The sequence below is a fragment of the Pholcus phalangioides genome, unplaced genomic scaffold (assembly GCF_987345545.1).
Source record: "Pholcus phalangioides strain wild (caught in Gottingen) unplaced genomic scaffold, Ppha-v1.0 ptg000015l_1, whole genome shotgun sequence".
NCBI classification, from domain to species: Eukaryota; Metazoa; Arthropoda; class Arachnida; order Araneae; family Pholcidae; genus Pholcus; species Pholcus phalangioides.
The window spans coordinates 29,812,784-29,836,738 of NW_028301608.1; the positions used below are offsets into that span (position 1 = coordinate 29,812,784).

The following is a 23,955-nucleotide window of genomic DNA, read 5'->3' on the forward strand; positions in this document are numbered from 1 at the left end:
CGTTACAGTACAGGTCGCCCCCGAGTTACAACGCCGAATGAAGACCGGTATTTGGCAGTAACTGCCAAAAGAAGCAGACGGAGCACAGCATCCGACCTTTCTCGTCAGCTATCTGCAGCCACGGGTACCACAGTTTCAAGGCAAACCGTGTGCAGACGTTTGGGAGATATTGGTCTATATGCTCGCAGGTCTGTCAGATGTGTTCCGCTCTGTCGGCAGCGATTAGCCTGGAGTAGAGAACATGCAATGTGGACATCGTCACAGTGGGCTTGTGTGATGTTTTCTGACGAGTCCAGGTTTAGCTTGCAGTCTGATTCACGTCGGACTTTCATATGGAGAACGCCTGGTACCCGTTACCACCAAGACAACATCAAAACAACGCCGTTACGGTGGTGCAGCATTGCTCGTTTGGGGTGGAATTATACTGGGTTCCAGAACAGATCTGCATGTTCAAACCGGAACCATGAAAGCCCAAATTTATCGGGACATCATTCTGGAACAACATGTACGTTTGTTTAGGAGTGCCATGGGCGCACAATTTGTGTTTATGGATGACAACGCCCGTCCTCACCGAGCAAACATCGTAAACGAATGCCTTGAATCTGAGGATATAACCCGTATGGAATGGCCAGCATTCTCACCTAATTTGAATCCGATAGAGCATGTGTGGGACATGCTTGGCTGACGAGTTGCAGCCCGTCAACCACCTCCTACATGTGTACCAGAACTTCGGAGAGCATTGCTTGCTGAGTGGAGTGATCTTCCCCAAGATCAGATCGATAATTTGATACTCAGCATGCCTAGGCGTTATACGGACTGTATTTCATCGCATGGGCGACATACAATGTATTAACCATCATACCAACCATGTAATAGTAAGTTTTTGTAAAGGAAATATTTTTTACAATTGCTCCAGGGAGCAAAAATCGTAGTTTTTATGAATGGTATCCTACATACACCATCGTTTTTGTTCTTTATCTTTTGTTTAATAAATGGGCTTTATGAATAAGTAACGTTTGTTTTGTTTCTGAACCTTTATTTGCCGGAGCTGGCATTATCCTTAATTTATGGACATGAGTGTATTTACATACTTGCATTTGAAAATCATAGCTCCAGATCTCATCGTGAAGGTCCCATTTTGGTATGAGGCCCCGGGACATGGCCTACGTGAGCCACAAGGGGTCCAGATGACCCTGGTTCTACGGACAGCTCTGCTGAATTTTGAAAGTACTCATTTTTCTTCCCACCTCATTTGCAAACATAATCTCTTCACAGCTCTCAGTTCCACCTTCTCCACCACTAGTCGCGAATTCCCCCCCCCCCACTCTTTATCTGTTTTTCCCCGTGGCCCGCCCATAGAATATCCCAGAACCTCGAGGGGGCAATATGGCTCAGGTTGAGAGCCACTGGCGTTTCCAACTACGAAACCATCCATGCAACACGTAAACATTCTGCTGGGGAATTTCCAGTGAATTGGTTACATGTAGGAAATATATTAGTTATGTGCGTTACCCTAACGTATTTATGTTGTCATAACAATGCTTGTACCGTGTTTTGTATTGGTGCGGCCATCCTACTTCCATATTCAGAAGTGGAATGGAAAATGCCTGAATTTGTATGTTATGTAAATATCGTGTTGATGGTATCTCTGCCTGCTCTCTGGGAAAACGTTTTTTACAAACGGGATACCGGCTCGTATTCTTGCCTTGAATTATAGCTTGTAGACTGATCAGATATGCAGAACGTATGAACTTACACAACACGGCGAGTACACACGAGCAGTGGCTAACGCAGTTCTGTTGTACAGTAAACATATAACATGGAATAGCCAATTTTCTTTTTTAATAAATGTTTTGATGATCCTTAAATTTGATTTCTGTTCATGACGTAAGCATTACATTTTTGCTTTTCGATTAAAATATTTTGAGTTGCATAATTGTTTTAAGGAAATAAACTAATGTAACATAAAAGATCTCACCAGGTGTTTCGGGTCTGAAGTATATCGGAGGAAGAGTAGCTAGCGCAGATGCTCCGATTTTCTCAGCGTGAGCCGCCTGCCAGAAATGTAAAAACATGTAATAAATCATATGCTAAATTGAGGAATAAAATTGATAATGATTACTCTCTGAACAGTCTTAAAATCGGTATTAAATCAATCTTAGGAATTTCGATTATCTGTGTATTTTATGGTATTAGGTAATTATTATGAAGTAATGGCAAAAGATTCTTTAATAACCAATTTTGAAGAACACTGTATCATCCATGCAAACTACTTAATAAACCTGGGATGTTCATTCTCACTCATCCCACCAGCAGTCTGACTGCGTTAATATGTTAAACATTTGAACTGTGCGATGTGAGGGATATACTGATATTTTCTTGCATAATTGCTGAAGTGATCTTCGTGGTACTTCCCATCGGAACGAAACTGCACCTTAATTTTCCAGAATCTACCGAGCACCTTTTTTTTAACCATTCCAGTAACAATGTAATTTGCAATATTTAACCATCTCACACTTTGATCGTAGCAGAAATGTGCTTATTAGGAATCGTTAACCGCAACCATCATGTATAATTTGAGGCTATTTTACGGGGTCATAAGTTCTCTCAGCGTATAACATTCAAAAAACAGTGCAACCCCGCTATGATTCCACACCCCTTTTATTGTCAGTAAAGGTTAAGAAAAGATGCAATATAACTCAATCATTTATTTATGGGGTATTATAAATTATGAGTTACAAGGACTTTGAACTAATGATACACAGCTTTTCTAGCACATACATTTCCAACTGGCGTTCTGCGAACCCTGGGGTTCCGAAAGAGCCTTTCAAGGATTCCGTGATGTCAAATGCTGTAAAAAATGTTTTCGTTGGCGTTATAATACAAATACTTATAATAGAGAGATATTCATATAATCATGTTCAAATTCTATAGAACAGTCTCGTTATCATTCAGGATTGAATTTAAACATTCCAGAGCGTTTTTTTTTTACGCACACACTGCAATATCTCACAATACGATGGACTTCACGAGAAAAATGTTCGCAGGCTTGACAATTCGGGTTCCTGAAAGGTAGCATCACAGGGTGACCCGAAATATTTGCGCCCTACTATGGCGGTGACTCCAAGACAGGCAGCAGTTCGTCAAAGAAGCAACATGCAACGGATCACGAAGTTTTAAGATTTCCTTTGCGCGTTATCAAGACTAACTGCTAATCAATGTTTCGAATTTTTTTTTAATGATATTCCTTTATTCTGCTGTATATGGCGTTGATGTCTTCAGTGAGGGGTGTCTGAGACTGACTTCCAGTTGCATCCACTCTCCGGGAAGGGTTGAAATCGCATAAATGATGGGAATCCTGGGTGCATCTGGTTCAGAGTTTTTTGTGACCGTCTCATAATCCTCCAGGGTCACATTCCGGTCTAAATTCAACTTTTTATCATGCAGGGTTCCATTTAACAGTCTTATGCTCATTCAGGACTCCGTGTAACAATGTCCTAATCATGCAGGGTAACAGCTCCCTAATCATCCAGGTTTCCGTACGAAAAAAAAAACCGTCTTGTAATCGGGTTTCCATGTTACAATTATCCATGGTTCAATGTTGCAGTCTTTTAATCATTGTTTTCCCACCATCGAGGAATGAATGCGCAAGCCGGTGTCTTTCATTTTAAAAAGTCTCTCGGCAGAGATCAAGAAGACCTTCAACACGATACTTACATCATGTGGTTATTTTTGTCAAACCACGGTCATTTTCTGCGCCCAAGGGGCTAATTAAACCGGGAACTACAATTTATTGCTGATTCCGAACGGAAATGTTGGTGCGCTAACCACTCGGTATGAGACTCCCTGCCATAGCGATCTTTTTTTTGCGAATGTCACCGTTTCCGTTGTACCCCCGCATCAGGAAAGTTTCTGACCAGCACGCAACCGGATACCGAACTCGCCACACCTCTAGACAGATGATACTTAACATCATGACATAAAAATTCAAGCATTTATCCTCTTCACTTCAAAATATAGAAGACAGTTAGGAGCACTAGCAAAACACGATACAAGCACAACTCCGGCAACATAAATACCTTAGGGGCCACACATTCCGGCGTGTACCGATTCGTTAGGAATTCGCACAGGAATGTGCGCGTGTTGCGTGTACGGTTAAGGAGCAGTAGTAAGTCTCGTTAATTAATAAATAATAAGAACAATCTCGTTATTCTCAAGGGTTCCGCGTGAACCTAAAACTTTCGGAACCTCCTTTCTAGTATATTGTGAATCGAATTGATTCAGGAGCAACTGCGCAGGCAAACATATTTGTATTCACAAATGCATTCTGATTCATTTCTATGCATGATATATTAGGTATGTGTATTCTTTTCTATCTTCCCGAACATGCATAAAGTCAGATAATCGAATTACATTCCCCTTGGGTTTTCTCGAAAAATGATTATCCATTAAGGGGCATCCACCGGGAACAAAAACGATTCCCTCTATGCAGTAGAAAATATATAAATGCGAGAAGATGAAGGTGGCCCGAGGCTAACGACAATCGTTCAAGGTTGAGATGAATGGAGGTTAAGAAACCTTAACCATTTTCTTTCTTCTTCTCTTTGTACCCGGTCGGTAATTGAAATTCGGTGTATCTAATTGTGAGCCGCCTACCTAATTGCAAAGAAGCGTAATTATTCTTATGGACGTGTTATAATTAGGCGGCCTTTTTCAGTTTTGATGAGCGAATATCGTCTTACGGAAAGAAAGACGAACAAACAAACAACGAAAAAAGGGGAGCCCGTAATCACTAGGTGTACGTTGAAGACCGTGCACTAATTCTTCGGAAGCAACTGATGGGGAAAAATATATAACACTTATACGCAAGTAAAAAAAAAGACGCAAAAAAATACCGCGTTACACAAATCTTGACCTTTAAGCTATCGAAAATAAGTGACTTTGCTTCAAAGATCTTTATATTTCATTCCCTGTGTTTTTCTTTTTTGTCGACAGCTCAGATCTTTTCTGCTTTTTGGTTCTGAAAAATAAATGTTGGCTGTTTCAGAAAAGCTTTTAAATGCGCAATTTCCATTGCAGCCGAAGTCATATGCGTATTAGGTTCCAAAAATGATTTCTCCGAAATTACTGTTCCTGCTCAATATGTCTGGTGCCCGTTAAGATTTCTCCAGATAGTACGAGCATGATGTTAAAAACGAAGCGTAATGAATGAATATGGAGCTGCTCGTTTATACTAGAAAGTTCCATTTATGAGTTGAACTTTTCCACAAATCTCCTCATTAGACATGGAGACGTAGTCGAAAACGACATAGAATATTTAAAGGATTGGAGCGATTATGCATTTCGCAGTAAAGAGCTGCCCAAATGTCAAACATCGTATTATCAACTGCTTCTTTTGGTGCAAAAGAAGGAAACAAATCAATTTTTCGAATAGAAATTATCATATCCAGATGCAGGCACTAAGAAGAATGATAATGGTAAAGAAATTTATTTCAAAAATAATGAAACCAAATGGTTAAGAAATACTTGAACATTATCTTAAGATTTAATTCAAAAACACCTAAGTGGAGAGCTGCCGTGAACAAGACTATCTTAACACATGGGCTTATCCACGCACTGAGGTCCAGAGATACAGAAGAGAATGCCTTCAGTTGCTGCTAGAACGCTGTCTTGGCGAGGATCGGTTTTGTTGTCAAGATATTACCACCTCGTCTCGGCACTATGAAGCAATTTTACGATACCACCGATATAGCGCTGAAAGCACCAAACGAGGAAGATTTGATGCGCAGAAGAGATCTTATAAAGAAGACATCTCTTCGGTCTTGAGACCTAAACTCGATTTGAATTCCAATTCGCCTATTCGCTAATTTGAAGAAATGATATCGCCTCGTCTCATGTGATGTGAAGCCTTCAAGTATATTCCCGTTCTTGAAGGACTATATCAATCTTTTACTTGAATGAAATTCCTCTCCCTGATTGAAATTCAAATAGTTTATAGCTGCTTAGGTTTTAAGAGTAGTCAGAAAATTCTAATTGGACCCAATACAAAGCACACGATGCTCAGGTTTGTAAGACAGAATCAGAATCTTCATTATTTTGAAAGGAATGTTCAAGATTGACTCTCCAAGTAACTTACTCGCTGCTACAAAGTGTTTTCTGAACATTTGATATTAGGTTCATTTGGTAAAAGGCTGCGATCTATCCTATAGAGTTTCACACACATTGTGAATGCACAGAGAAGCTAAACCTTTTAGAGACGTGAATTCGGCATGTTTCGAAGTTTACAAAATTGTCGTCTTGCCTCAAATCCCAACTTGCTTTCAACTAGTTCTCTAAAAGCTCCCTCTCTCTGCGTGACCTCACATGGCATCACCGAAAGTGTCATATTTAGAAAAGCGGAGAAGTATTGAATGAATTATGATGTTTATGGTGGTTGCACGTAACACTGATTTAGCCCCTTTTCGCAAGTCATACATTGTTTCAATTCTTTGTGTTTTGAAATTATTTAGTAGAAAGTGCAATGAATGTTTTTGATGAGTTGCTTGACAACGGAAAGAAAGCTTATGATCTTCTACGCCCTTTATTATAAAAAAGACCGCTCATTCTTCAGCAGGAAGAAACAGAGGGGAGCATCCTCCAGCAGCAATTATTGAGGATGTTTTTCCCCCTTTTTCCTAGGGCTATACAGTAAGAGCCGTTTCATGTCTTTGATGTTGCGCGTGCCTCCTTGGCTCAGTGGGCGTGGTCTCGGAGCTGCTATGTGACGTCAAAGACCTGCTACTTTCTTCTCGTAGACGATATCAGCTACGAAACGTACTGTATTGAAGAAGGTTATTTTAAATTTTAGTTGCTTATTTTTTTCCTGTTTTTCGTGTGAGATTTGTCATTATGGTGTTGTTTCAGTACGCACAGATGTTATCAGAGTAAATCAGCGATAAACAAATATGAGTTTTTACAATTCTCGAATAAATTTCTTTTGGATGGATACTTTATCCATTGGCGGATTAACAGTGCCGTCAGAGACATCGGGAGGAACGGTTGATTGCTTCGAAAGAGTTTAAATCTATCCATGGTGAACGTGAGAAATTCAACCATAGAACAGGTGTTATCAAAGAGAGACTGTTATCAAAGAGAACTGAAAGAGAGACTTGGGAAGAAGCTCCCTGATATGTGCCCACAAGGTATCAACATTTATTTTAGGATAAGGACTTTCATCAGAATTAAAAGTTTGAATATTGATAAAAAGTGTATTCGGAAAGAGATGAAAAAAGCAAAGATGTGGATAAAATTTAATAAATAGTTTGGTTATAAGTAATGTCTTTTAATATTATCATTCAAAATAATTACAACAGTAAATTTTTTAACATTTTATGTTAGTATTTTTTTATATTTGCTTTCCGTTCTTTTATGTTGCAGTTGTATTGGGAATAACGAAGTTCAAATCTTTTAAAAGCTACAACTAATTCAAGTGAAAGAAAAAGTAGTTAAAAATCATTAGAAAGTTCAGAAGATAATTGAAATTACCCGTCTCTAATGTTCACTCTCAATCAACCCAATAAAATATAACGTACGTGATTCAACTGACAGGGATCTGAGAAAAATATTCTTAGTGTAAGTTACCTTATAAGGAAATGTAGAACTTCTTATTTTAAATGTTTGAATGGCTGAACAAAGCAAACCAATAAATAAACGTATACTAAAGAAAATAATCTAAAAGATAGTTTTGAGCAGTACAACGATTGTGCGCAAACTACTGTAATTAACAAGGTAGCAAAGCGGGCGCACTCGGTTCTGCAGGGGAGTGATGTCATACATGACGTCAGCTGATACCAACTCCAGCGCGTCATGAGACAGCCCTTGTTATATGGTCCTGCTTTCCACCCCCCCCCCCCGTTTCTGCCTACTGAAGAATGAATCCTCTCTTTTCGTGATGAAGGTCGTAGATTGTCATAAGCCATCTTTCCGCGGTCAGGCAATACTTGCATTTCCGATTTTCTTCCAAAATATCTTCTGCATTTACCACTTAATTGAATTCTCATCCAGTTTCGACCGGTGTTATTTGTATAACCGCTGCGATATTTATAGCAGCTACTAATCATTGCCAAAAATAACAAGGAAAACTAAATTGCCAAGAATAACTTAAAAACTTTTTGCAGAATCACGTTTCATGATATACGAGTATCATCTGTTATTAACCAATTTCTTTTTATGAAAGAAAGGGCCATAAAAATACGTCCATGCAATAAAATCAATCAAACATTCTACCGATTGAACATTAATTTTTTTTTATAGCTTTGTTTCTGAAGAGCAAAAACAAAAATTGAATGGTAGCGCTCCTGAAAAATTCACTCATGACATGTGATCAATTCGCAAGGGTTTATTAATCAAAATTAAAAACAAAAAAAAATGAGGCATCAAAAATTGTTGGAAATTCAGTCAAAATCCATTAATGTAATTTTGAAGCGTGATTTAACATATTTACGTTTTCACATATCTCTAATCGGGAGTAATTAGGGGTGAAATAATTAATTTTCAGGTAATATTTTTCACCAAATTTTTATGTTTTACAATAATTCAAGTTAAATAAGGTAGCTTATGTCATATGCAGAACGGACAGACGAAAGGAAAAAACGGAAGAGATAAATGACATTTGCTATTTTAAGAGTTTTCTTTTCAGAATATAATTTCAAAGATAAAAAAATTCATTTAATTCAATTTCTTTCATGAAAGTTATCTTTTTATGGGTTATTCCTTTTTATCTTTTCAACATCAAAATATTCTAACTATTTATAACTTGAATGAAGTAAGAAAATATCGAGCAGAACATATTTTCGTGACGTTTCTGACGTCATCTTCTTGAAACGTTTGTCATTGTATGTATTTCTATACATAAAAAAAAATAAACCTAATAATTTCCATTAAAAATATTTTTTTTTCAAATATTCTTCAGAAAATGCAATAAAAGTAATACACAATTTATACGTATAATTCTTCCAAATAAAAATAAATGGAGATAATTTTAGCTTTCCTAAGTGTATGAAGATCTGGATAGAGCACTTTGATTTCTATTCTCGACCTGTATTTTCACGACACCATATAGAACAACAGTTAAAAACGCTTTCATCGTAGGTGTCTTCTAATTGGATTTTCGTTCAGGTAACGCCTTTACGCCTACATCACTTTGGAGCCTACTCTTTTCGACTGGTTTAATTTTATATTGACATCTTGTTAAAAATTATCAGATGCGCAGAATGAGTTTTAATGAAGACAGAGAAATACGTTCCTTAAAACAATAGTAGAATTATAGGTAATTTTAATTAATAGTTAATTAATTTCCGGTATTAATCAAAAACAAAGGCATGGAGCGGAACTGAAGCGTCAAAGAGATTTCTCACACAATTCTCAAAAGAAACCGAGCTAAGATTTCTTCCTTGTGCAAAAATACTTAATTCATAAATTCATAATTACATAGAGCTGTGTGATGACGTAGATATTTTCAGGGTGTCCTTAAATCGACAGTTTTTGAAAAAGCATATCAGGAACATTTTAAATGTTGTAAAAGCAATTGTGACATTGATGTTTTGCACATGGCATTATACAAGGCACGTGGCAGCACCAGCAGAACACAAAACACGCATAAATCTGACATTTTGGTAGGTTAGGGCCACATATACGCTAAGAACACATGTTCCGATATGTACCAATTCGCGAGAAACTTCTTAGAAGATTGGATCTCTTTGTTCTGTTATCTTTACGACATACGGCCTTGCGATACCACCTTCCATGAAAAAAAAATTGTCTCAAAAGTTTTGTCTAACTCGCGCGCGCGCGCGCGCGCTTGTGTGTGTGTGTGTTAGGGTAAATCGAGAAGCTATCCATACTTAGAATAAGACATAAGGTTGCGGTTTGAAATTTATGGCATCCATATTTTTTATGGGCATCTTTTTCTCAGCCACCTCGTTGGGCATTTTGCCTGCTGTGGCCTTGTATTTGTATTTGTCTAAAATGAATTTTTTAGTTCAACCCACAAAATGGCTCTCTACATGTATAGGTCCATTTCTCTCAAAAAAGTTTCGGCCTTTCCCATTTTATTACATACTTTTACGTGTTATATGTCAAAAAGACACCATTCTGGGGCGTATGCTAAAATGTATTCAAAGCTAAATTTTCGAATTTTTTTGCAGAAAAGGCTACTCGTGTCCCTTTTGCATGAATTGATTCGTCATGCGCACACACACACACACACACACACACACACAGTATTATTTACTTTTTTTCTGAGACTAAACATTTTCATGAATTCGCTTTTATACGACTTTCAGTCCATTTTAAGACCCCGTGTACTCTCACGTAGTGGCCCAGAGGCTTACCTCATTACATTTTGGTATTAAAATACGAGAGATTTTGAAATTGTTATTAGGTGATCATATCACCGATACATTTATATATTTATTTTTTATTTACCATTAGCGAAAAAATATCAAAAGAGATTGATATATAAAACAAAAATTCATTTAAACAACCATGAATACTTGCTGATACACCCTGTGGCTCTCAGGTTCGTCTCATGCGGCTGTTCACATCATTTAAGTGGCCCACGGCACATTCCCAAATCACTTTATTGACCCAAGGCACATTCCCATATAACTTTATTGACCCACGGCACATTCCCATATCACTTAAGTCACTCATGGCACATTTAAAGATCTTTTAACTGACCCTTGACGCATTTAAAGATCATCTAAGTCAGTATTTCTCAATCACCGAGCCACGGCATGCTACCGGGCCCTGACATCAGCGAAACCGGGCCGTGAACGATTCTCTGTTTGATTTTTCTCCCTTTGTTGCTCATTAGTCGTGTGTATGACCGGGTCTTCCACTCACATAAAAGAAATCAACCGGGCCATGGGCTTCCAAAAGTTGACAGCCGCTGTTCTAAGCGACATTTAAAGATCACTTGGGTGACCTGGGACACATTCTCATTTTAATTAAGTAGTTCGCTGCACATTTCCAGACCACTTAAGTGACCCGCAGGACATTTAAATATTTTTAAGCGACCCGTGGTGCGTTTAAAGATCTTTTAAGTGACCAACCAATAAAGTGACCCGCACTCTCCAAAAGGTTCAGCACCTTGGATCTAAACAAGCTCATAACGCATAATCAAGTTCAAGTCAAAGACCGTCATCTGCTTCTTCGTTACACGAGGAAGTCAATGGCACGAGTCTATATTGTTTTTCCCCATCGCCCAAAAAAGCCAGTAGAAAAGTAGTAAAAGATCAACTCGGGAATAGGATGGCCGTCATGCAAACAGGTGTATCTGTCACGTCTATCTTCTGGGAGAACGGAAAAGGAAAAAAAAACCGTATCTGTGTTCGTCCACCGATCCATCCTAGAGGCTACACCGACAGTCGATAATCCTCGAGACACGTCCACGACTTCTAATTTTCTCTCGGTCATTCCTTGCCGAGATTTTTCTCTTCTATTTATATCTCTCTTTCTATCTATACAACATTGGCTTTTCCTTATTTATTTATCCGCGATCGTAAACACGTTGGACTCTTCCCCCCCCCCCTTTCATTCGTGTTTTTATACAGCATGTTATTCCACTTTCACACAATGTAATCCTTTTCGCTGGGGAGGAATAAAACTGACCGTCCAATACACACGTTGAACGACGTAAATAATTGAAATTGGATTTGTATCTGCGGACTACGCACATACTGATATCGAAAACCTCTGTTTGGGGTCCATGGAAGCAATAGTAGAAAGGTTTTAGTAAAATGAAATGTTTACAGAGACCTCAAAATTACATGCAGTAGTTCTATATCAAGGGTGCTCGGTCTTTAGGAAAGTGCGGGTCCCTTCATTGGTTTTGAAACGTATCGCGGGCCACTTACGTGATCTGTAAATGTGGCACTTGAGTCATCTGAAATTGTGTTGCGAATTACTCAAGTGATTTGTGAGTATGCCACGGGTCACTGAAATGAACTTTAAACTACTGCGGGGGCCACTTAGCTGGATCTGCCGCAGAACACAGGGAATATACTGCTAACCTAGGGATGTACTGCGGGTCACATAAATTGAGCTGTAAATATGCCACTTGGTTAATTTTTACAAAATTAAGTTGGCGGTCGTGGGCCGCATCAGATGACTTCGAAGATCACATTTGATCCGCGGGCCATTGGTTGAGCATGTATGTTCTACATCTTTTAGAATTCCGTTGCAAGTTATCCTGATCTGTCAGCACTAACAAATTTTGGGTGGTTTCACAATTAATTGATGTTTTTGAAAACATAAAACTAAAAAGGAGTTTTATTCAGGACTGAGCAAGTAAAGGCTTCAAAGATTCTTTTTCTTTAAATACTTTTTTATTTTTCGAAAATCATTGACTTTTGTTTCAAATCCAAAGCAAAAAAACTACTTATACCACAACACTACACGCTACGGCACTTCTCAATCTTTCCAAAGCTGCATCTGGCAACAGCCTACCCACCACGTTCTCCAACGACATCTCCACAAAATTCAAAACAGCACAACTGTTTTGAAGGAAACCCTCCTTCTTAAGGTACGTCCGGTGATTTTCTCGACTATTCTTTGGACCGTTTTAATTCGTTTTTTTCTGTAACTATATATTTTTTAAAGATTTTTGATTTTCTCATTATTTTCTTCTCATGCTTCATTTTACTTCTAACCTGAAGCTCTGCATATATTTTTCAAATGTATTTTTCCCTCACTTTTTTTTCATCCAACATATTTTTGAGAAGGCAGGCGTCGGGGAACAAGGGTTGGTATTTTTAGTGCAATTAGGCATAGCCTCCCTTCAGAAACGCCTACTCTTTTGGAATCATGCATAGGGATTCCCCAGATGACGACTCACTTCATAGGTTCTATTTGACTCTTGCATGCATTCCTCTCTTCTTGTGCTTTTCTTTTCAAACAAATTTTGTTTGTTTGCTTTTTTTTTGTTCTTTTTTTAAAATTATTCTTCTATTCTCTGATTGGTTTGCTTATAATCCATAGGACGGGCGTGCTTTTTTGAGTTGTGGAGGTCTGCCTCACCCCCCCCCCCCCCCCATCGAATCACTATTTTGTAGAAGATGGTAAGTTCACTCAGATTCTATGTATCGCAATTTTTTTTTTTTCGATTGTAGTACGTATAGTGAAACCTGTACGAAACGGAACGCCAAAAAGACTGAAATATTATCCCATTTCAGACAGGTTTTCTTTTTATGCAGGGTTGCATAGTCAAGCATCACTCAATGAAGGAACTATTTTTTGATTCCGTCGGAAACAGATTTCTATCTTATACTGTGTCTGTCTTAGGCAGCGTTACCAACCATCCTCCTTTGTGATTTCATTTCAAGCGTCTTCCTACGTTTCGGAAAATTTGCACACAAAAACTTTGAAACACATATTTCTTCATTGACGTGAGTGTTTTTCTTTTTCTTCATACGCATCCACCCATGCCGTCGAAGTTCCCAAAATGTCTTCTGTTTCTGTTGGTTTTAGCTATTCTGTTTTAGAGTTGGGAAAATTATTGTTGTGGCCGGTTTAATCGGTCAGATAGTGGCGCTATCTATTGGGGGAATCGGGATAAGTGACGTGACTAAGGGTGCATGCGAACACGTCCCTTTTTCTGTTTTCGGATCTGGTAACCCTAGTCTTAGGTTTCACTTAGTGTTAGCCGAAAATATAATTTTGAAGAACAATTTCAATCCTCTCCAAAATTTTAAGGGGTATTTTTATAAAACGAGGGGTATTTTTTCTTTTAGTGAAACAAACTATTAAAAAAATTACTTTAAATTTCGAGGAGTATTTTAAACCCTCAACAAAATTTGGAGAAGTGCAATTCAATTTTGATGCTTAAATTACGCATATAAATGCGTATTGGCGAGCACTGGTTTCACTGCATATGCAACGTACGAGTTTAAGTGTCATCTACCTTTCACAAAAGGCAACTACAAAAATGAATTTTTATGCTGCCGTTTTGAGAGGAACACATTTCTCCGACTATTTCCGCAGCCTAGAAGCGATAAAAGATGTTTAGTGATTTCTGTTCTACCGATCAAAAGAGAAAAAAAATTATTGCTTCAAAATTTGCTAAAATTCTGTACGATTGTTTGTTCAACATGTGTTAAATTTAGCAATCGATACGAAATTTTTAGCGTTTTATTTGCAACAGGGCGAAGAATTTTGTCGTCATTTTTTTAAAAATACATTTTACTGGTAGTGAGGCACCTTAATATAAACAATCATGTTCTTTTTTTTTAGGTTTTCAAATAAGATAATTCTTTCGGTTCAGTTGTTTAGATCGAACGATGAGAACTGCTATGTTGTTCCAACATTGTGAAATGTTAACTAAATGTTAACTAATGATAACTAAAATTCACTCGTGCTGGTATATGATAAACTGATTTAATTTGCGATACATCACTAAAAAGAAAACTTGACTCATTTATTCCACAGCATTATTTACTTACTTTGATTAAAGCCCAATGTAGAGAACGGGGTCATTTGAGAAAAGTCAACGCAACACCCACTGAATATTTCTCAACTAATAGCTATATAAACTGCATTTTTCCACTTCAAACGACGAAAGAGGATTAATGCAAACTGAATTAAGATGCGGGATTGCATCTACTAGATCGAAACGAATAAAGAAGAATCATAGATCTCTGAGAGAGAAACGTCTCAAGTCTTAAACCACAAGGGTATCGATTCGTGAGCAGCATCCGTAAATGCCATTCATCATTTGAATATTTAATCCACTCGTTATGGAAATAATCTTTCAATGAGTGTTTCTATAATCCGATTTTCTTTTTTCACGCCTCTTCTTGCGTCATTGAATATCAACAAAACGTGAGGAACTCTGATACGGTTTAGTTTCCAGGTGTGGAAATGCTCTTCCTCACGATTGTTTCGCTGGGAATTTTCCGCAATGGTGAGAAAGAAATAAAAATTGATTGAAAATTTCACAATGAACGTTTCCAACAATTCTGACGTAATATTTGTATTTTCTTATACACGCGTGTCCCATAAATTCGTAAATAGTTTGAACATTAATAAAAGTTGAAGGGAAAAGTATTCTCACAATGGAGGATTTATTTATTTTTCTTTTTTGGTACAGAAAAAAAAATTTAGTTTAAACATTTGTCGATGGATGGCGTTGCACGAAAACAAATCACGAAATTCTGACCTGTGACCGTTTCTTCAATCTCTTCTGTGTCCGAAACATTTGTATTGCTTCAGCTGGCAATTCGTGAGGACTACGACTCACTAGCCGTATTCTGCGAAATCGCGCATTGATTATTCCTATTAAGGGATTAGTTAGAGTCCTTAAGTGTACCCCTCTTAAGTCCCCCCCCCAAGTATTTTGTACAGTGTATCTAATTTCTTTTTTTTTTTAGTGGATTCATCTGCACATGTCACGATGATCCATGTTATTTCACAAATGTTCTTGATTTTATGTATCTTACCTGTGTATATTCATGCTATTTGTAAATTGTGAGAAGGAATAAAATTTTTCCGACACGGCAACGCGCTCTGGGGCAATGAGCTTAAATCTGGAAGGAATAGGTATGAGCCTGGTGTTCGGTTAGTAGATATGCCGGCCATTCGATGCTGTAGTATAAAGCAGCTTCACCATTCACCAATGAAAACCTTTAGTAAGTGTCAGGAATAGAAATATTGAGAAATGAGCTGTTAATCGTACACCCTGCATTTCACAGGACTCTTATTTGCATATTTCCAGCGATTTGCTTTCATGTAGTGCCCTCAACGGTCAAAAATCCGAACCAACGTTTTTCCTATAAAAAAAATCCCCTTTCGCGCGAATAACGTTTTCTCACACAAACGCATTCAAATATACCAATCTCTTGAATTTTTATGAATTTTTAAACTATTTACGAATTTATGGAACACCCTGTATATCCTGAGATTTAAGCGGAAAAAGTTATGATAGGCAGCGTGATACGCCAAGTATGTGTATACTCGTATATAACTCGGAGATTCCGTGAATTTGACGCGAATGAGATGAACGTTGACTTTCTGATCTTAAAAGTGTCAATTTCTCTCTCAGTTATGTTGTCTCTTTCACGGGTTTCATATCTCCCTGTCATCTCAACGTATGATTGCAATAGAATTTACTTTTTTTCAATCGAATTCCAGAAATGCTCCAGATGTCCAATTCACACATCTGATGCTTCCTGTTTCAGCGATATTTCAGTTGAAGACGTCTGAATTTTCTAAAATACGGATGGATTCAATTATGATCAAGATAAACATCTGTCACTCACCTTACGTGTTAAAAATTGCTTCCGTAAAAAATAACAAATATTTCTTATATAAACAATTGTTTACATCCTCATATAGCTATCCTCATAATATCTAAAACATCCTTATAGACACTGTTGTCATTTCGAAGATAAAAATTACGTTCGATTGGTCGTACGTTTCTTCCTCCTTAGATACAAAATGTTTATAATTGAAAAATCTCCATATATAGACCTCAAAGGAGAGAGAAATGTACGAAACAGCACCAAAATCATGTAATGCGCATTAGTCGTCCATACGCATTATAAGTCCAAATGTGCAATGAAGTGCTCGCTTCTCGAATTGGTAGACCTACATTAATTTTGTTATGAGACGAAAATATTATTCATAAACAATTAGACATTAACAACCAGAACTTTGCCACCTGGTGTATCCCGTTGCTGATATTTCTTCCAGTCCGGCTTTTGGGCAGAGCCTGCAAGAGCTATGTTATTACAGCATTCGACTAAATGATGAAAATACTTTTTCAATGTTATTCGTTGAAAACTTGGATATAATAGATATGTCATTTGAATATAATATTTGATTATTTATTACTCAACCTCTTGGAGAGTGCGAGTAATTTCATTGAGAACGTGTCGCGGGCCACTGGAGTGACCCATCTATGTGCCACGCGTCACTCAATTGAAGTGAAAATGTGCTGAGGGTCACTCAAGTGATCTGTAGAAAGTGCCGCAGCTCACTTAAGTGATCTGAAATGTGATGTGGATCACTTGAATGATATAGGGATACTAATTGTGTGTGCGTGGTTAGAGAACGAAGAGACCGTATAAAAATGTAGATTTTTTTAATTTTGTGACTCACTGTATTTTCACTCTTAATACTGGTACAGGGTCATTTTTGAACGCCTTTTGAACATTTTTTTAAATTTGAATCATGCCTCTACGACAGACGGTTGATGAGATAAAGGCCTATCTAGCACTTGCAGGACACTTTGTACAACGATAACAATTCCTGTTGTAATTTGGAAAAGTAACGCATTTCACGTTTTCATCCTACTTGTAATAAACTTTTTGTTGAGCTGGAAAATTATTTCATTTAAGAGAATTGTAAAATATTCGAGTTGTGAGGGTGCAACGCGATAAACAATTTTATTGATAGCTTTAAGTATTTCCTGGAGTCTATTTTTCTCCCCCTTGTATGTCTTTTGTAACCTTGAATGTTTTCTACAATTTCTTTGAAATCCTGTAGACGATCCGCCATCTTTGTAAGGATTGCGAAATCCAATTGATTATTTGAGGAAACTATTCGGATATACGGCTTATGGGGGGTTTCTTTCGCCTTTTTTCAGACCGATCGATGGTATGATTTCATGTATTTTTCTAGAAATGCTTTCTTATGCGAGACATTCATTCCTCATCCAAGCTGCTCAACTCCATTTTCACTGACAGTTTCGCTCGTTGTGCATTGAATTTTTGTATTTTTCCCCAAACAGACACCATGCTTTGTACCACAAGAAAGAACGATATACATTCATAGTGTACTCCATACTAGAGTGATGTTTTTTCCCTATATCTTCCATCTTTCGGAAAATTCTGTTGTAACAAATCGGTTGATTCCAATAGAGAACAATATCAATGAACCTTGCGTATAACGTCGATGAAAAGCATATAGCTTCTCGGATATACCGACAAACTTTTCGTCACTTTTGTTTCTGTTTCTGTGATGTTTTTCCAAGAAATTCGTAAGGTCAGCATGGATAGAGATACGGGGGGGAGGGGTCATGGAGGGGCATTGTCCCCCCCCCCCCAGCGTCAAAGTTGGAGTCGAATGATATAATGTATATGTGTATATATGGATTCACATCATCATCATCATGCCTCCCACCCAGAAATAATGACCATGGCCCCCTCCTCAGACTTTCAAGTCTATCTCCACCTATGAAGGTCAGGGCTGATCACCTTTTTAAAAAGAACTTTTTTGGTCCATTTACACTTATATAAATTTGAATAAAAGATTTTGCGCCGACTTGCTCATTGATATCACCACTATACAAAACATTCCCGTATTTTGCTCTAACTTTATCTTATAAAAATTTCCTGTTTTTTTGAACGAAGCTAGCTTTAATTTTTAATCTTTACTGAAATCAGGAATGAATTTGCATAATTCATTAATTGTGTTAAAAATATGATCATAAATATTCATATATCACATATATACACAAAGTTCATTTTTTCCCCATGAAATAAATTTCAGCCGACTTGCTGTAGTACTCAATTACTCGCCAAGGATTCTTTATAAATGATATACTGCATTTGGCAGTTTCGCCGACATTTAGCAATGTCTGGTGAGAATCGCGATGGCCGTATAAATTTACCCGATTCCCTGTATTTCTTTCGATCAAATATGATCGTCCTGATGATTAAAAAATCCCTCAATAAATGAAATGTACAGTTTTTGATTACCTTTGATTAACACTAATTATATTTTTCATCAAAAATGTCTTGAAAACTTTAAAAATACACCGCCACCTATCAAATAAGAGCAAACTGTTTGTCATAAATTTTTCAATTAAAATTGATTGTTGGTTTTATACCGGCATGCAACTTGAAAATAAATATAACATGGTATGATACCACGTATTGTTTATTTTTATGCCGCACACACACATGTAAATCTTACGCAAAATTATGTTGTGGTAAATATAAAAGCATACTAGGACTACTGACTCCATAATGCCAATGCGTGACTCGGAAAATTCGCCAAGACAAAAAAAGCGCCACACGGTATGGTGATAACGGAAGAATACCAAAAATGTCTGCACATAAAAAGCATAATTGGCAGGGCTGGACAAATCACAGAAAAATCTAGGCGGCAGAAAAAATTTCTGCCGCCTTTTTGGTGAAACATTTTCATCTGAAGAAAAACATCCAAAATAATGCTTGTTTTGACGTTTTCAAGGCATAGTGAAACCTCTTTCATGTTAGCAGATATGATGTTACAAATTCCAAATATTTTGTGCTGCTTTCCCCTTGCAATTTAGTAACTACACAAGGAAAATTTAGACGCCAATACCAATTTTTTAGTCGACATGGTGACCTGGCATAGCACCTCCTAGAAATAGAAGGCCTCCGAAGTCAGCTTGTGACATCATTTAGTAGTCCATTTTCCCTCAGAATATTCAGGGGAAAAAAATTCCCTGCTCGTGCCAGTATCATCGTCGTGAGGAAAAGAAATGATCACACTCAGAATTTGCTATTTCTATGCCCCACATCCAATCACTATGCGGTATTTGTAAGCCAATCAGGAAGATTCTACGCCAAATGAAGAAGAGAGAAATAGGATGCTGTGTTTCAAAATGTGGCAAACTGGCTAAATAGTCTGAATGACGTTTATGGCAAACAGTGCAGAGGCCTATCTCTAGGCGGTGCTGCCTGGCGCCTGGGATTTTTCTTTCCCTGGTAACCGTTATTATGACGCAGCTCTTCTCGATCCTTTTAAGAGCTTTACAGCCACGTTTTAAATAAAACAACCACGTTCTCTTAGTTTCGTTTCATTTTTTAAATATAAATTTGTTCACATTTTGTCTTGATCACCTATTTATATTTTCAATTAACTTTTCTTTATTTGATATGAAATATCGCAAATATAAATACTGAGAATGTCTGTTTATTATTACGTCGGATAATTATTCTCCTAATTTGTTGCGAATGGTTGGTCTCAGGTATAATTTATACGCAAGATATACAGAAAACTGGATGTTGTGAATATATTTTTTTTTAGATGTTGATTTTGGAAGGAAAAACTCATCTTTGCCTCTACCGGGAGTCGAAAACCGGTCCCTCGTTTGCCGGACGAGTGCTCTCACTACTAAGTTACAGAGGAGATAGAGATGTTCCTTCATTGGAGCGTAAATATGCCGAAAGCAACCGTGCAATGAACAGTGACGCGAACAGCTAATAGCTCGTGAACGACAAATACAAATACAAATACAACGCCACAACAGGCAAATTGCCCAACGAGGTGGCTGACTTAAGAACATCATGGATTCCCGAGCCACCAGATGTCTGTCAGACTTAACATTGCATGGTCCCGTTCAGCATATATACGCTCCATTGAAGGAAAATCTCTGTAGTTTAGTGGTGAGAGCACTAAATAATGGACATCAAGGAAGCCAGGACACAAGGAAAGCACGTGGCGCTGGTGTCCATCGACATCAAGGGCGCATTCGATGCACTTCGGTACACCAACTTGAGAAAGATCTTTGCCCAGATTCCCGCACCACAAGATCTAACACAGACTTTGATGCATCTCCTGAAAGACAGGAAAGTGGGCATGGAGCTGGGAGGTGAGCTCGTGGAACATGACCAAACGAGAGGTAGTCCGCAGGGCTCGTGCTCGGGCCCCCTTATGTGGAACGTCACGGTGGACGGCCTACTTAAACAGTCCTGGGAAGACGGAGTACGAGTCCAGGCCTTTGCGGACGACATACTCATAGTCATGGCCACAGAGAAATGGAAAGAGATGGAAGGAAAGGCCACCAGGACTCTGGATCAGATGGCCAATTGGCTACACAACAACGATCTGGAGCCGGCAATCGAAAAAAGTTCTTACCTGTGGTACAGTTCAAGAATCAAGAGACCCAAGATAAGGATGAAGGGAACCAGGATCCCATGGAAGAAGACGATGAAATATCTTGGGGTCACTCTGGACAAAGACCTGGACTGGATATCACACGTAAAAACCCAGGGAGCCAAGGCGAACGCTAACCTTCAAACATTGGCGAGCATGGCAGGCCCAAGATGGGGACTAACGCAGAAGCTCAGAAGGATATTGTACGACCAGGTGGCTATCAAGATAATAACATACGGAGCTGCTGCGTGGTACCAGGACCCATCAGAGAAGCTCAAGAGGCAGCTGGACAGCCTGCAGGGAGGTTTCCTGCACCTTCTCACAAGAGCCTACCACAAGACGTCAAAAGCAGCCATGCAGGCCATCGCAGGAGTTCCCCCACTGAGTCTTCAGACGGAGTATGTCGCCAAAGCAGCCATGGTGACAAGACTCAAGAGGAACATTAGTCTGGGGGAGGCCCAATACCAGTGGAGTGAGCTAGAGCAGAGAAGGATAGGCTGGGATATGCACCCCGCCACCGACATCCAGGAGAGCCAGATCATCACCCTGGAAGAAACGGGCCCTATCTCATACGAAGGAACCACCATATTCACAGACGGTTCTAAAACCCAGGATGGAACGGGTGCTGCCTTCGTGAGATACGAGGATGACGTAGTAACCCAGAAGTGGAAGCAGAGGATATTGACAGGGTGCACGATTTTCCAGGCGGAGCTCTTCGCTCTAAGAGAAGCGGTAAGCAGCTTGGAAAACACAACGACCCAGTCCAAAGTATACACAGACAGCCGATCCAGCCTGGAAGCCATAAGAGACCCCCTCACGAGACACGAGGACGCCAGGACCGTCCGCAGGGCTCTATTAAAAAATCCAAACATCCAATTGAACTGGGTTCGTGGCCATGTCGGAGAAAAAGGGAACGAGGAGGCGGACCGATTGGCCAAGGCAGCAACCTTGAGCCGTACGATCCTCCTGGAAAAGAAGATTCCAGCAGCGACTGCAAAAAGGATAATAAAGATTCACATCCTTGGAGAGTGGCAGAAATTCTGGGACCACCCCGCCACACATGGGAAGTTAATCCATAGGGTCCTGCCCAAAATACGGTGGAGAGAGAGATCTTGGAGCAGAGAGAAGACGATATTCTTCTCGGGCCACGGGCCGTTCCCCACCCACTTCCTCCGCTTCGGGATCTCAAACAATGACAAGTGCCTGTGTGGAGGAGTCGGAAGCCCATTGCATTACGCAACAGAGTGCGAAAAGACCTCAGATTTCCACCTGGTTAAGCCGCTCCCTCAGTTGGAGCATGAATGGTTCAAAAGGATGGAGAGAGATGGAAAAGCAATGGAAACCATCAAGGACCTGGTTAAATTCCTAGAGGCCAACCAGGAACATCTCCACACCAAGAGGGATGAGACCATCCAGACTCCACATGAAACGCAACAACTGAGGAGGAGCGAAAGACTGAGAGCAAGGGCAGAAGCCGAAGACAGCGTCGATAGGGTACTCTCCCAGGAAATAGAAGAATTAGAAGACGAAGAATACGACACAGAGGGAGAGCAATCGGAGAGAGAAGAAGCGGTCGAAATATGGGAAGACTCTGACTCTGACTTCAAATAGAATGATCCAGTGAAAGAGTAATCAAGAAACAAAGTCCCAATGATCAGTGTTTAAACTGTGAAGCACCCAACCAAAAGCTGAGGAGCTTTTGAATAATCGAACAACCCCCTCCCCTCATGCTGAAGGACCTGGCACCTGGTTGGACCAATGTGACACGAAGGGCTCACACTAGCCAACAAGCCAACGAGGGAAGACATGGGTCCAAGACCTGGCGCTTGGCCACAGAGAGGAACAGGGGGCTCGGGCTCAATAAAGCAGGAAAAGACATCAGAACAGCTCATCGGAATAAATTGTATAATAGAAATATTTAAATCTGTATATACATTTTTTTTTTTTTTTAAATAATGTGTTTTTATATTCAATGTTCATGTATTTTATATTTTATATGCATAATAAAGCACCCGACATCGCCCAGCCCCTCATCCGGGCAATGGCTAAAATTGACAATGGTCGATAGAGCCTGGGCGGTGCACGGAATGAAATGAAATGAAATGAAATGGTGAGAGCACTCGTCCGGCAAACGAGTGAAGCAGGGATGAGTTTTTCCTTCCTTAAAAAATCAACATCTCAAAAAATAATTATCTTCACAACTGTATATCTTGCATTAACAAGTGGAGAGCGACATCATGTCATACATATATAATTTATATTTATTTGAATGAGGCGTTTATTTGTTTTTGGCGTGAAATAAATGGAAAGGTGTATCTATGTTGAGTTCTATAGTTAATATATTATCCTTTTTTGTCCTTAAAGTTATAAATTAAACTCCATTTTGGATACTTATAAGATTGCATAAGTTTTTGATCATGTTCACTAACATCTTGGATACCTTATGAGTTATTTATGACTATACCCTAGTCGAGGAGGATGTAAAAACTGCACAATTTATTATTGATGAAACCGAAAATGCACACGCTCACATATTAGGTGAATATAGGCTTTAAAAATTGGAATTTTCTGTCCTTTCGGAAATAAGATTTTTCCCCATACTTTTAAAATTCATAAGAGCACACGCATTGGGGGTACATTTTCTACAAATATCTAGCAATTTGTTTAGTATACCACAGTTTTATGTCGTGTTGCTCATAAATTATTCGTTTATCAGGAACGTAACTGAAGTAGATATTTTTCCGTCGAAAAAAGTTTAAAAATCAAAACACTTTTTCTGCCGTTTCAGCCACCATTACATGTAATGCGCGAAATGAAATGACTATGTACAGAAACGAACACTCACCATATCTTGCACTTCTTTTATCGAAGTAGCTGCAACCATGATAATAACCAGTTCTAACCTGTAAATTGAGTTAATATCAAATTAAATGATGAAATTTATTGTTTTTTTTCGATACATTTATTTCAGAGCTGGCAATTTCATTTCGCATGGTAAATAAACTTTATTTGAGAAATGTGGGAGATGTTCCCATATCAAGAAAAATATTG

General features: G+C 38.7%; 1 protein-coding gene across 2 annotated transcripts in view; it reads right to left on the bottom strand.

The window, feature by feature from the left end:
- Window positions 1-23,955, bottom strand: part of LOC149075782 (N-acetylneuraminate lyase-like) — a 69,516-nt gene that overhangs the window by 12,132 nt on the left and 33,429 nt on the right. For both annotated transcript variants that reach the window (XM_089243288.1, XM_089243289.1), the window contains exons 5-6: window positions 23,750-23,807; window positions 1,979-2,054 (exon numbers count right to left, since the gene is read on the bottom strand). In XM_089243288.1, the coding sequence (XP_089099414.1) occupies window positions 1,979-2,054; window positions 23,750-23,807 (134 nt within the window). The remainder of the gene's footprint in view (window positions 1-1,978; window positions 2,055-23,749; window positions 23,808-23,955) is intronic.